Here is a 15,272-nt window from a genome sequence, read left to right on the forward strand (position 1 = left end):
TTCGGCCACCCAAAAAGACTAGCAATTATTGAATAAGCTTGTCGGGGTGTCATTTGCAATCATTCAATACCCAATCAAGGATTGGGTATGACGTTAGATGGATGGTCTTTAATCTTCAACTATTGTTCGTATTTTTGTGTGTGTGTATGTGTGTGTGTGTGAGAGAGAGAGAGAGAGAGAGGATATCTTTTGTAGATTATTTAATTATCTACTAATCCATAATATTGATTATAATCATATTTAAATTATTATTTATAATATTACTTCTAGTACATCAATTATAACCACCTAGTTAATATGATATTAATCTTTTTTATTGAGACATCCTACATCTGAGTTAATGTATTGTTTCACCAGGTGATAAGTTTCTCGAGTCTCCGTATAAGTAATATTTTTTTAAAAAAAATAAATATATTATTAATAAATTTTAAAAACTTAAAAATATTAATTTATTCAAAAAAATTATAATTACCTTTATTCTATAACATAACACACTATAGGTCATCTGAGGAAGGTTTTGGGATGCACTAATTATTTGGTTTGGGCTAGCCATCAGAGGTCGTCAACTCTAACACTTGTATTCAATTGCCTTTTAACAAGCCCAATCCAAGTTCAAAAAAACCCAACCAAGCCTAGTAGCATTGTTTGCTGTAACCATCACTATTATTCATTTTTTCTATTTTTTTGGGTATATATCGCACAAAAGCTGATATTTCTATATGGAAGCTTGGAAAGTTTAACCATCACAAGGACTTTTAAATAAGCCCTACGAATAAGAACATACAAGCTTGATCATAGGTGTGCATTGTTATGATGCTCTGCTCAATCTTGGGTATTTGCAGATTCCTCAAGGCCTTGAGCTGATTAGATGCTCTGCTCAATCTCGATTTACTGGTACAACTTATTTGAAAAAAGTTATCAAACAGCTTCTTCACCAGCTTAGTTAAAAAAAAGTAGTAATCATAATTTAGTTAAAAAAATTAATCCTAATAATATTTCCCTTATTTTGTTCTGATTGCTGGCAATCTTTGCCACCATATTAGAGCCATATCTTCCTACTGTATAGAAACCCTGCTTCACCAGCTAATCTTCATCAATTTCCTTATAATCACAAAATCCAACATTTTACTAACCAACCTATCATTTTGTATGAATATTTCGTTTTATAAATACTAAAACACTGAAAATAAGAAGAAGAAAAAATCCATATATAATTAAAAAGTCAAAAGATACATGAAGAAATATAAAAACACATCTTAATTTGCTATTATGACATGCACTGCATCATTAATGGACAATGTTTCATTGTTTACTGAACCATCTGCCATTAACAATGTACAAAGGTTCACCCAATAACAATGAATATAATTTCCCTAAAGTCTACGAGAGGCTTGTTTATGGTACAAAACATACCCCTGCTTTTCTTTAGGTAACCCATTCATACATCCTATCCTAATTCTATTGATGAACTTCTACGACAGCCAAACATCTCTTACTTGGGCAGTTTGAATGTGATCGTGGAACAAAATGCTGAAGCAAACAATTAAGGTCCCATGCAAATATATGGCACAAAAGAGGCAAGATACAAATCCGGCTCGTCTAGCAAGTGCCCACCGACCTGCAAGTATCAAAACCATATGCAGTCCATATAAGGTTGTATGAAGGTTCACCCAAGAACAATGCGCATGATTGATATTCCTAAACTTTAGAAGATGCCTGCTAATGAGCAAAAGCAGGCAACTGCTTTTTCTTCGAGGAAGACACATGCACAAACATATACACTAAGATCTAAATATCATAAACTACAAGAAAAGAAATGTACTTTTTTTCTCATAAATCAAATATGTCAAAACAATTGGTCAACAGAAACTATAAGGTCACTTATCATCAGAGCCAATAATGCTCACTATATGATTTAACATTACATTTATGAGACAGTAACAAGCAGGACTGTCTAACAATAACCTAAAACCCAATCTTACATATTTTAAGTCTATACCTTCAAAAGAGGGCTGCAAATCATGGGAACTTGAATGCTAAAACAGAACTAACTGGACAACACTTAAAAAGATATCTATAGACAACCTTAATTGAAGGTCCACAAAGAATACATACCTTGGTAGGCCGCTTTGCTTCAGCTTCACCTTCACACCAATACCATGATCAATGATCAATTGAAGACAATCTGAATCTTCCCTTCAATTCATTCCCCTTTTCTTGGTGTGCAGACCACATTGTGAATATCATCTTCAATTGCACGTTGGGCCAAAACTATTCCAACAGCAGTACAAGCAGATGCATCTTTCCTAGACTTCAAGTCAAACTTTGTCCTTCAGGATAGAGTGTGCCACAGCGATCACCTTGCTCATGATCCTATGAAAAGTAAAATCACGAACCGACCATTTTGGAAACATAGATTATCAAGACAGAATGGTAGAAGGTATGGATCAGTGAGCTGGTTAATTGTCAGCATTCTCACCCCTTTTTTCCTCCATTGCGATTGATTTAGTACCTTAATGTACATTTTTTATTACTGGACTTACACCCCTTGTTCCAAAGCTTTAGCCACGTTTGGCTTAATGACTTTTTGTTTCTTCTTCTACATCATTGAAGTCCTTTATATCAGTTTTGTTGTCCTTTCATGACTCTTTTTAGCTGATTTCTTGCGATGGAACTGTATATTATACCTTTTGAATTCTTTATAACCCTTGTTGAGATTGTAGAACAATTTCTTATGCAGCCTCAAATCCTCAATCTCATCAAACTCCAAGGATTCCTCTACTAATGTGGCAGAAGAACAAGAACATGTCTCATCATTGATCTCCAAAGAGGATGATAAAGTTTCCTTGCCCCCATCAATAAGATCCAACAACTTCATGGGGTTCAAAGAAACCCCCAAGAGATCAGTGTCAACAACCTCGATCCAGAAACTGTTTTCCAAGTTATCTCTACCAGAAGGTATAATCTGCAGCAACTTGATCATCTGAGAATGATCTGAGGCCAGTAAACATGCATTGCAAGTTCTTTCCAAGGATTATAATGCCCATGCTGCCGAGAAGCTACAGATCTTTAGAGTGAATGATGGATTTGCTGTAAACTTTTGTCTCAGTGATAGGAGGAACATGGCCATCGGTGTTGCAAGATTACTTCAATCCGGAATCACGTTGTGGCTGGGAGAAGATGATCCATCGTGTGGTCTAAGTGGGAGGCAATCTGGGGAAGCTCACCATCTTTTCCTGCTCCTCCAGCGAAGAATATCCCTCGGTCGCCACCCATCATTACTACTACTCTATTCCTTCCTCTGCAGCAGTAGGGCATCAAAGGGAAAGCAGCCCTACAGTTTTAAAAATGTTTGTGTGCATTAAGAAAATCTACATGGCATAATTAAAAAAAATAAAATGATTGAACATCCAATGTCTCATCATTTACTGAACCTTATGTCATGAACAAAATATACAAAGGTTCACCCAATAACAATGAGCATGATTGATATTCCTAAAGTTTACGAGATGCCTGTTTATGAGCAAAAGCAGGCAACTGCTTTTTCTTTAGGGAAGACACACATGCACAAATATATCCATTAAGCTAAGATCTAAAGAACATAGAATACTAAAAAAACTGTAGTTTTTTTCAGAAATCTAAAGATATCAAACAATTGGTCAACAGAAATACAAAGGTATCTTATCATCAAACTCAATAATGACAAGCAAAACTGTCTAACAATAATCTAAAACCTAAACTTCAAGAATTTGAGTTTGTGCTTCCAATAGAAAGCAGCAAATCATGGGAACTTGAATGCTACAACAGAACTTGCAGTGATTAAAAGCTTGGTTTATGCAGCATTCAAAAGTAAATTGAGAAAGCTACCATGGAGATTTCTGACAGACAAAAGATAACTAAGAGCATTCTTCCACACAAGATGTTACATACAGATTCAATACTGGTTTTCAACAAATCAAACTGTACATCAACTTGTCCTGCCTGGTATAACTGATAAACATAATAAAAATATGAATACCAATATATGGTCTGATACTGAACCTTGGTCAGAGCAGTAAATAATGATCAGTACAAACCATTAGGACCTTTTTTTGGAACCATGCCGCCTCAAATGTCTCCATTTCCAGTATTCATCTTCTCAAAACTATAACTAATTTACTCAGTTTGTTCTGCAACAACAACGCCTATCTGTCCCCTACGCGGCAATCAGACTCAAGTTTCATAGTATAATTTTTGTTTGATTAAGCTTATAGCTGAAAACTTCAAATCCTCAACAGGAGAATTACTCCAAAAGCATAAGATGATTCTTTGAATGCTATAAAGTAAATCAATCACTAAAGAAAAAAAAGGAACTCGTAGGGACTTGCGATTGGCAGGATTGGTGGGTGGGTTATCTCAAAGACGTAGCCTGAACGATGAGGAATAAGGAAGCCATAAAAGAAGGTATTATAACAAAACGAAAATTCTGAAGAGGTCAGATGATAATGATCTAACCCACCACAATACTGCCCTCAAAGATCCGTCCGCCCGAGATCTCAGACATCCTCCCGCCTTCCCCCTTTCGGAGGCTGGGAGGCGTTCGGAAACATGGCCTCTACCTGGCGTATATATAGGAATTAAAACCCTAACACATACCTCTCCTACTCCATCGGATTGGTCCGGTTGACGGCGCGAAATCGCCCCAATACTGAAACCCTAATGGATAAAGTGTCTGATTGTTTCGGCGCGGTTTAGAGCACTCTGAACCGGATCAGCGGCCGAACCGGGTCGACCGAATCGACGCACCCGGCCCAATTGGATTGGGTTCGGACCACAACAGGTCCCAAATCCGAAATTATAATACTAGTATGTTAAGAAAATAGGGATTATGTACTTAAATATTTATATTATATATATGATCATTATAATTACGAAGGTATACTTAAAATGATATGGATCAATGGCAAGTAGATAGACCCAAAGAAGTTTTAGAAACGGGACAGATAGGACATGATCTAAAATGTACTCGATTTGTTATTGGTTAGGTTGATGATGTCCAGATTTGTACAGGAAATATGAGAAGAGGTATTTTTGCAGGGATGTTTATATAATTAAGATTTTGAGATATATATATATATTCCTCAATTTTCTACTTTTTCGAGGTGTATGTACATAAAAAAACCAATATTTAATATAATTTTTGGAATATAATTAGATGAAGGTTATCTCACTAAATGTTGTGATATTAATTATCTCACTAAGTGAATGGTCTTATTATCTCTCACAAGGTAGACCAAATTAATGCATACATTCAAAAATTAAACATCACATACATGTAGTATATATTTAAATGTTCACATCCATTACACATGTTGTGAATTTAGATATCATATATACTTTACTTTTATAAATAAAAAATAAAAAAATATATATTATAGCATGTAATGTCTCGACCTCATTATATGAACATAAAGCCTATTAATTATTAAATAATACTTAAACAGTTAAAAAAAAATGCAAATTACTAAGTGAAAATTTGTGGCTTGTGCTTTGTTCTTTACAACATGTGAAGCAGACATCCTAATAAATTTATATTTTCTTGACATGTATTAAACATAATGTTTAGTTAGTCAATAAAGAACAAGATGCATTGAGGCCTGACCAATGAAATTTCATTTATAAAAAAAGCCACTAATTATGGAGGAAACATGGATCATATAAGATTATTCCTTGGAGATTAATTATGTGTTGAAAATGATAAATTAATTTGTCAAACCATGTTTCACCAAAGTTCAAAGAGATGAAAAATACAATTTATTACATCCATTTTATGGATGGATACGTAATCTAAATTATATATTTATAATCTCAAAAAATATATAACAAGTGGGAAAAAATTTGTAGACTCGACACCTTAAACACTTTAAATATTGAGCGGATGATGATGAAGGATCGGACTCACTTACCAAAAAATTAAGGATCTAATTTCTTATCTGACATAATTTTTTTATCTTCGACACTTATTTTTAAAAATAAAAAATAAAAATCAAGAGCTTGTGCTACAAGTCTTAACCTATGGCTAAACAATCCTTGGGTAGCTAACTTTGTGATTAATCTGTAGGAAGTAGTGCCAAAACTTTAGACTTATGGCTGTTCTTATATTATCAATTGAACTATTGACATATAATAAAATTCTCCTTTTGGATTGTACCAGTTGACAACACAATTGAGTGTGTTGTGACACTCAAGAGAGATACTTGGTTCTTTTCTTCTCTTTTGAAGGAGGTAAATATGTTGGATATTAAAGCTTCCCCTTTTGCATTCTGCCAGACCAAGAAAAAGTATGTCACATTCTGCCATCACCATACTTCCACATGCTGCAAGTGTCAGAACATATTATTGATCTCCTGATACCAAACAGAAACAGAAGTTGTGCAACCAACCAAGCACAGGATGGCAGCAAATCCAGTGTTCATGTAGCCTTTGGAGGGTACTTAATTGCATTCTTGACTATCTTCTTGGTGGCTGCATCTCCAAGGTCAATACCACATACATCAGAGAGTCTTATTAGGTATAACAGGACATCTGAAAGCTCCTCCCCTACATGCTCCTTCTCTGAATCCTTCCAGTTAGGTAGCCCCTTTGCCACTTCTCCCCTCCACATGAATATTTCTGCAAGCTCCCCCACTTCACCAACCTGTTGAAGAGAGAAATGAGTTCACTTTCTTCTTCCAAATTATGTATATAAATAAAATATGATTAAGACAATGTAAACTTTGACTACTAGGCATTAAAATTTTAAGATTCCTACAGGCATTATATGAAACAGAAGTTTCAGATTACAGGAAGTCAAACTGTACACTAGAACAAGACCAAAACAGAGCAGTGTAGTCTCTAACAATCAAACAAGTAGCTTCAGTAACATGGATAAAGGCAGCATACAAAGGAGCAAGACGGCAGTAAAAGATCTGCCAGATTGTGCTTTGTTGATGATGTAGCTGTTCATGAATTGTCTTCGGATAGATTTTGGATCTCAGCAACTTAGCTGACTTACATAAAATAATATCGGCATTACATATGAAAATAATTAGTGCATTACCTGAATATTGATCCTAAGAGTTGATTATGCTGCGACTATCCATAAGTTTTAACAACCCAATCATATACTACGGAATCATCAAACATTTGAGTTTCTAACCCTAGTTGTAACTCGTTAGAGACTAGGGAAACAAAGAGAAATTATATACGGACAAAATATCCAACATCAAGAAAAATAACAAGGATTGAAAAAAGAGACTCAGAGAGTATTTGTTGATCTCAGATTTATCTATATCAATGGAATGTGTGACTCATTATCTGTACCAAGATTCTACAAACACTTACCTAAAATCTCAGCTATCTGAACTCACTGTGGAAGAATCTTTTTGAGAAATCGGTCATGATATATTAGATCCATAAAAAACATCATGAAAAATGAATACAAATCAGTGACTGCTACTTTAACTGTTATTGTAGTGTGCCAGAGAAGAGTGAAGCTCCATTTCTTACACAACGCTTTCCTGTTTCTGGTGGTAGCTTGACAGAGCCACCAAAGCCACCATCATCACAACAACCATCTGCCAGATCAAAACATTGCGAGATTCACATGCAAGTCATAAGAAAAGTATTCAGTGGCATCAGAATTGTCACACACTTGTACTAATGTCCACATGGTCCCCTTGCTACAGTTAAGGATACCAGTGAGGGGTTATCCAATCTTCCTTCTTCAGAGCAAAGTCCAGAATAAGGTTTCCTTCCTTGTTAATGTGTTGCCCACTAAGAGAGACAAACATAGAAGGAATCAGAGAAAGAAGCTTTCTCTGAACTGTACATCTAAGTGTCTCAACAAGTCATAACAGAATAATCCTACTTCTCTGCACGACTCAGGAAAGCCTAGAAATAGAAGAACAACACATGTGATGAGCATAATAACCCCACTTTTCTTGCATGGACCAACTTAGCTTGTTCATATATAGCTTTACAGTCTGACAAGTTCTTGTGCGATCCAGATTTTTAGTTTTTACTAATAGAGAACAAGTACATAACAATTTGTTTTTTTGCACACATCAGAACTCATTCCTCACAAGTTTATGGTATATTATGATTGGGTGATCCATGCTTGAAGTAATTGAGGCAAGTCATGGATGACAATGAATCAACAGCTTACAAGCAAAAACATAAATTACATATTAGAATCTTAGAGTTCACAAATTCGAGGAAATGCTGACTGACACCTTGTACTTCTGGTTGGTTCTTGCTTTGCTGAACATTCATAGGAGACCAATATGGGATCACTTGCTCAACTAGCCCCTAGTTAAAGTACTCAATTCACTGACTTTTTCCTCGTCTAATGTGATAGGTGTCTGAACATATTAGAACATTCAAGTGCATAGAAATCTTAATAGGAATGTCCATACTTTGCCATTAGGTTCATCATTGAGCTGGTATGATTAAATATAGAAGTGCATAAACCGAAAGAAGAACATAAGGGAAAATATTCACCAGAAAATCTAAGATGAATTTTCTTAAAATGAATCGATCATATCGGAAGGCTGTAGAGAAAATTCTTCCGAAGAAAACGAAAGAAGAATGAGGTTTTTTCTTTTGAATCATTTATCATATAGCTATAGGGCAAGAAAAAACCTAAACTGGTTCTCTTCTAAAATTCAAATAGATACAAGGAAAAAGAAGCCCCACAATTAGTGATGCTAACTCAATCAATGTACCAAGGAAAACATTGTTTTTTTACTTATGTACACATAAATATTGTAAGATATTCTACTTTATAAAAGTGCATCCTCCAAGCTTCCACATTAATCACAAGAAACAACAGCCATTATCCAGGTTGTTATCCTTTGATTAAAATCATAAGAGAAGAACTTAACTGAAAGGTAAGGAAACAAAGAGAGGCAACCAAATATTTATGAGCAGTCAAGAGGAGCAAGACAGAGTATTACCATGGCAAGCAGCAGATTCCTCGGGCTGTGGTACTGCTCCCAGTCCCTTTCCCTGGCAAACTCCTCAAGCTTCTTGGAGAGCTCTTTGAGGCTCACATCAGTCACCCTTGCCTCCTCCCCTTCCATTACCTCGTGCTTATCCCCTTCCATATCTTTGTCACTCCTCTTGTGGCAAACGAGAGGGGAGACGAGAGAGTTGACGCCCTTACAAAGTGGGGAAGGAAGTCGCCGTAAACACGCATATAAACAAATCAAAAGAACTCCTCCGGGCTTGCAAAGAACTAATTGGTGGATGGGGTGGTGTAAGTGGACACGGAGGGGTAGCAGCATACTGAATGCCCGAGAGAATCCACCACCACCACCACCACCATGCACTATGACCAAATAAACATGGGACTATCAAGCGAACCCATGTTGCTTTCCTTCCACGGACCTGCTCTAACGGTGGGTGATGCAAGGAAGAGGGAGGGCTCGATCAAATCCATTGTATACACTGTTAGCCATTTTGGCATCATTTTTCTGAAGATTGAGACCAATGGAATCATGAAAAGCCCTGTCAAAAGATGCATCACAATAACTACCTGTATGCATGAGTTAATCCTCTCACCAAGCTTTATGGTCAACATTAAAAACACTGAAAGCAACTTAATACCATCTCCATAGATGTAAAATATAGAAGCTATTTCCACTTGTCATTTAGGGCATGGGATGGTGCATTAATTAGTATGTGTTGGCCCATCAGTCTAAATTATCATGGTGTCAAGTAGCTGGACCACTACTAACATCTATATTAATTGATCCAAAGAAAGGTTGTGCTCATATAATTCATATTGTCATGTAAAACTTTTTGGATGTATATTAATGGGAAGAAAACCTTTGATTAATCATTTAGAGATTTCATGTGATTCCAATGTTGAAATAATGATATGATTATTATTTTCAATCCAATAAATTTTTTTTAATAATGTACTATTATGGTTATGATAACAACATTTCACATAGTAATTCATAATAATTAATGCAAATAGATACATATTAGTGATCTGATGGATGACTCATATCTACTCGATGCTGACTAATTAAATATTATTTAAAAGATTTAATTATTATTTATTGTATCAAGTGATGTACAGGATAATAAATATGATTTCAGTTCGACAATTTTGCCACACAAATCATTCCTTGTAAAACCGGACCGAACGACCTGATCGGACCAAATAGTTTATTATTCAAAGGTAAACCGTACTGAACCGGCGGGTCGAACCGAAACGTCCCTCTCGCCCTCGTACTGTAGGCCTGCTTTCCCTTTGGTGCCATACCGCCGCGAAGGAACGTAGTATAGTGGGCTGGGCGGGCGAGTTCAACCGGGCGCGATCCGGGCGCTCGCGTGGACCCAAGAGCTGGGCGGGCTGGCGGCCGTCTGATTCAACTCAGGCCGGGACGAGTCTGAGTCGAGCCAATTTGATATCTAGGTTCGATTGAACAGATGGTCTACCCCTCAACCCCAAAACGCAGAACTGTCACTTTCTCCTAGTGTTTCGGTGCGCGGCGGCTGACTTCATCGGCAGTGACGCTGCGGTGTTTTCCTCGGCGAACGGCGGCTGCTGCTTCTTCCTGTCCATCGGCAAACGGTGGCAGCGGCGGCGGCTTCTTCCCCTCCCGGCATCTCTCTTTTTCTCTTCCTCCTTCGCCGTCGTACACTGCCTCCTCCCTCTTCCCCCGTTCATCGCAGCCCCCGTTCCCCGTTCCCTGATCCCTCTTCTCTGTTCCCCCTTTCGTCGCGGCTCCCCCTTTCCCCGACATCACCCTCCCCCTCCCTTCTCTTCCCTCCTCCTCCCTCTTCCCCCCCCCCCGTTCATCGCAGCCCCCGTTCCCCGATTTCTCCTCCTCCTTCTCCCCTTTGTCGCAGCTCCCATCCCATCCCATCCCTCCTCTCTCTTCTTCATCGCGGCCCTCCCTGCTCCAGCTCCCGGACCACAGCCCCCTATCCTCCTCTTTCCCAACGACCTAACAACAGCGACCCACACTACCACCGACAGCAGTACTACAGCACCCTATCCTAATGAAACGAACAATTGACCAAAAATTGGGAGTCTCCCATGGCCACCGACGGCCACCGAACCAAGCTTCTCTCATCCTCCTCCTCCTTCTATTATTAATATTTTTTTTTATTAATATAACATCTGAATTTTGTATCTGTTAGTATTTGTCATTGGTGCTGAATGCAACTTTGATGTTATTTTGTGTTTTACCTCATTTCTATCAATCATGATATGTAATTCTTAAATTATAATATTCAGAGCACCTCGCTTCTTTTGGGCGCCTTTGACTACGCTGGTGGGCACCGAGGAAATTTTTCTCTGGAGAGGCAGGAAAAGACAGGCGAGCGTCCTCAGATTCCCTCCCACTTCAACCACGAGATGGATAATCTTCTCCCAGCCACGACGTGATTCCGGATTGAAGTAATCTTGTAACACAGATGGCCATGTTCCTCCTATCACTGAGACAAAAGTTTTCAGCAAATCCATCATTCACTCTAAAGACCTGTAGCTTCTGGGCGGTGGGAGCATTTCAATCCTTGGAAAGATCTCGCTGCGCAAGTTCACCGGCCTCAGATCATTCTCATATGACCAAGTTGCCGCAGATTATCCCTTCTGGCAGAGATAACTTGGATAATGGTTTCCGGATCGAGGTTGTTGACACTGATTTTGTGGGGGTTTCTTACAAGTTTTTGGATCAAATCGATGGGGGCACAGAGGCTTTATCATCCTCATTGAAGATCAATGATGAAACTTGTTCTTGTTCTTCGGCTGCATTAGCAGAGGAATCCTTGGATTTTGATGAGATTGAGGATTTGAGGCTGCGTAAAAAATTGTTCTACAAGCTCGACAAGGGTTCCAAAGAATTCGAAGAGTATAATGTACAGTTCCATCGCAATAAATCAGCTAAAAAGAGACATGAAAAAACAATAGAAGCTGATACAAAGAAAGAATTCAATGATCTAGAAAAGAAGAAGAACCAAAAGGTTATTAAGTCAAACGTGGCTAAAGCTTCGGAACAAGGGGTGGAGAGTCCAGTAATAAAAAATGTGCGTTCATGTACAAAATCAACCATAATGGAGGAAAAAAGGGTGAGAATGCCGACAATTAACCAGCTCACTGATCCATACCATCTGCCATTCTGTCTAGATATCTATGTTTCCAAAGGGTCAGTTCGTGCTTGCATTGTTCATAGGATCACTAGCAAGGTGGTCGCTGTGGCACACTCAATTTCGAAGGACATGAAGTTTGACTTAAAGTCTAGGAAAGATGCAACTGCTTGTGCTGCTGTGGGAGCAGTTTTGGCCCAGCGTGCGATTGAAGATGATATTCACAATGTGGTCTACACACCAAGAAAAGGAGAAAGAATTGAAGGGAAGATTCAGATTGTCCTTCAGTCAATTATTGATCATGGTATCGATGTGAAGGTGAAGCTGAAGCAAAAGCAGCCTAGTAAGGTATGTAATCTTTGTGAACCATTAACTATCATGTCTTTATTTTTCATATTTGTTGATCTTGGACATGATACTTCTCCCATGTAGCAAGATAGTTGTTCCTAAATTGGTAGACTGACTTGAAATTTTCTCTACTGAATTTTATTTACATATTTATTATATTTAGAATTTAGAAAGAATATCCAAAATATTGGAACGTAAGGTATTCTGTCTTTGATCTTGGTAAGTTTCATGTCAGTATTGATCAAGTTATTGCTTCTTTAGACAAACAATAAATGTAATCCATGATAGGTTCCCAAAGGCAGTCCAGGATAGGGCATCTATTGGACTTCTTAGGATGCTAAAATTAGCTAGTCACACAGATCATGACCAGAGTAACCCAACTGAACCTCTTACTGTTAAGACATTATTTTATTAATCGAAATGTTGGTCATAATAATTGACTAATAGTGGTTCTGGTGAAGCTCTATATGCAACTAGCTCATGTGCAACATGTCTAGGTTATGGCCTAAAGTGTGTGCATATTACTTTTTTCTTCTTCTTGTCTCTCTTCTCTCACTTTAGGTCAACATCTCTCTCCCCGTCCTTTGCCTTGTTTGTGTTGTCGCTACTTTGTCCTGGTGGCACGCTACCTGATGTCACTCAGACTCACTCCTACTGATAGGCCACGTTGCCACCTTCTCATCTGTGTCATCGCCTCCTGCTACTAGCACATATGGCCACCTGCTCATCTCTTGTGTGTGTGTGTGTGGTTTAGGTGGTCTCAACATGTACCAATGGTATATATATATATATCGGTAATAAAACCATGCTAGTCTGGCCATCGATTGGCATCATTTGTGAACCTAGATTTAATCCATGATTCGAACTATTCAGGTTGACTACATGGACTTTTTCCTATTATTAAGCTCTATAGAATGTAGTATACCTAGTTAAGATTAGTCAAATCTTTTTCTTTTTGTTTTCAATAATTTCTTTCAAATATCCCTTACCTCTCTTACATCACTAATTCTTATCTTCCCATTTGTTCTAGCTGGCGTAAGTCTCCTTTGAATATGTTTATACCATCTTAAATAAATTTCCTTGTAGTATTCTCTTTCAGAGTCACACTAAATGGTTCATAGATAAAGATATTTTTTGTTGTATCTTTTATAGCAGTCGCATATATCCACATCAATTTCCTCGTGTTGGCTACAGTAATGTTTTGTATAAAAATAAAGCATGGTTGGCTTTAGGAGTATATGACAATCACACAAAAATCTTGATGTACCTCTCTATCTTACCATCCTTGATTAGTTTTCACTTCTAGTAAACGACCAAGTAACCCTGTTTTATCACTAAACTTCGCTTTATAAGCTACCCACAAGACATGAACTTCCTGAATCAACAGCTGAAAGTCAAAGGCACCTCAAAATCCTTTATCATTGAACCACAAGCTTCTTGGTGAATGATGTGCCTGGAATCCCTGTTGGTCATTATTAATAGATCCAGGTTTCATAAGAGATGGCTAAAATTGTGAAGAAAATGCATTACTGATCTTTCACATCAGATCTTCGAGAAAAGTTTTGATCATGCTACAATTTGTTGATCAACCTTTCATCGAACTTTAGTAGCAAATTTTATAGAGGACATTATATATATATGTATATATGTATATATATATATATGTATATGTATATGTATATATACATATACATATATATATATATATACATATACATATATATATATATATATAAATATATACATATATATATATATATAAATATATACATATATATATATATACATATACATATATATACATACATATATATATATCATCCTAGGGCTAATGTTGGAAGTTTTGCATTACCCTTAATACTCAAATTTTGGTCACGAAAATATTTCTTTACTTTTTAAGTGATGAATTGGAAGCAATGGATATATATAAGTGGTTTATCATTCACTTTGAAGACCGTGTGAAACTTTCCCAGCATTTTCGTGAAAGACTACATAACAAGTTACTCTTTTCAGATGAGATAATAGTATGCCAGCTTTTAAGTCCTTTATGCTTGTTTATATATTCATAAACTGATTTCTTTCAGCTATTGGAATTATAAAGCACAGCGAATTCTCATTTTTTTGTAGTCCATTTTATTAAATAGTTTGATTACACAGGTAAAGACGTGTGGCTATGCAAACGACTAGTTTTAAATCTGATTGCCAGGGGCTCACCAAAATGGTGTATCATTTATTTCAGTCGGATGATTTGGTCATTGGAGCTTCTCTTCTTATAAAAATGAGTTATCTGGAAGTTCTGCAAGTAGAATAATATAATTAGTGCCAATTTTGTTTGTGGAAGTGTCAAGAGGCTGTTGCCAATGTAAATGTGTTGCAGATTTTGCCATTATGGCATGCAATGTCATCGTGGTTGGTACTAGCTTTATTTGTATGGATGCCATTGCATTATTGCCCTTTTGTGTTATGCTTGTTATACATAAGAAAGAGTTTGCTTTTACAATTATTATGAACGATCTAAGCCAAAGAGCTTAATTTATAACATATGGATAACAAACTAAGATAAGATAAAGATAATTAGATACCTTACTATGGATCGAGTGTTAAAAGTTTAGAATGAGAATTGGAACCCTCAATTTCACAATTTCACTTTTAGTATTTGCCCTAGCAATTAGAATCAAGTGAGATTTTGTCCCTTTATTTCTTCGATATATTTCTTTTTTATCAGATTGTTGGGTTTACATGCATATAAAATTTTTGATAGCTACAATCGAATTAAACCCAGTTGGGAGGCACAAAGTGTT

At 37.0% G+C, this 15,272-nt stretch overlaps 1 protein-coding gene, 2 non-coding genes and 1 pseudogene across 4 annotated transcripts; 1 reads left to right on the forward strand and 3 right to left on the reverse strand.

Annotated features, from left to right (window-relative positions):
• Window positions 1-1,295: 1,295 nt before the first annotated feature.
• Window positions 1,296-1,425, reverse strand: LOC135672733 (small nucleolar RNA snoR74). The gene has a single exon (XR_010513089.1). It is a non-coding gene; the product is annotated as a small nucleolar RNA snoR74 (small nucleolar RNA).
• A 378-nt stretch (window positions 1,426-1,803) lies between these two features.
• LOC103983034 (uncharacterized) lies at window positions 1,804-4,636 on the reverse strand (annotated as a pseudogene).
• LOC135672732 (small nucleolar RNA snoR74) lies at window positions 3,412-3,547 on the reverse strand. The gene has a single exon (XR_010513088.1). It is a non-coding gene; the product is annotated as a small nucleolar RNA snoR74 (small nucleolar RNA).
• A 5,634-nt stretch (window positions 4,637-10,270) lies between the features above and the next one.
• Window positions 10,271-14,935, forward strand: LOC135663073 (uncharacterized). 2 transcript variants are annotated; one of them, XM_065176753.1, is made up of 3 exons: window positions 10,271-10,637; window positions 11,276-12,471; window positions 14,629-14,935. In XM_065176753.1, exons 2-3 carry the CDS (start codon window positions 11,455-11,457, stop codon window positions 14,656-14,658), a joined length of 1,047 nt encoding a protein of 348 aa, XP_065032825.1. In that variant the 5' UTR covers window positions 10,271-10,637; window positions 11,276-11,454; the 3' UTR covers window positions 14,659-14,935. The 2 variants fall into 2 exon arrangements, with proteins under 2 accessions (XP_065032825.1, XP_065032824.1); XM_065176752.1 differs by having other exon boundaries at window positions 10,271-12,471.
• The last annotated feature ends 337 nt before the right edge of the window (window positions 14,936-15,272 follow it).

This window comes from Musa acuminata, chromosome BXJ1-4 (assembly GCF_036884655.1).
Source record: "Musa acuminata AAA Group cultivar baxijiao chromosome BXJ1-4, Cavendish_Baxijiao_AAA, whole genome shotgun sequence".
NCBI classification, from domain to species: Eukaryota; Viridiplantae; Streptophyta; class Magnoliopsida; order Zingiberales; family Musaceae; genus Musa; species Musa acuminata.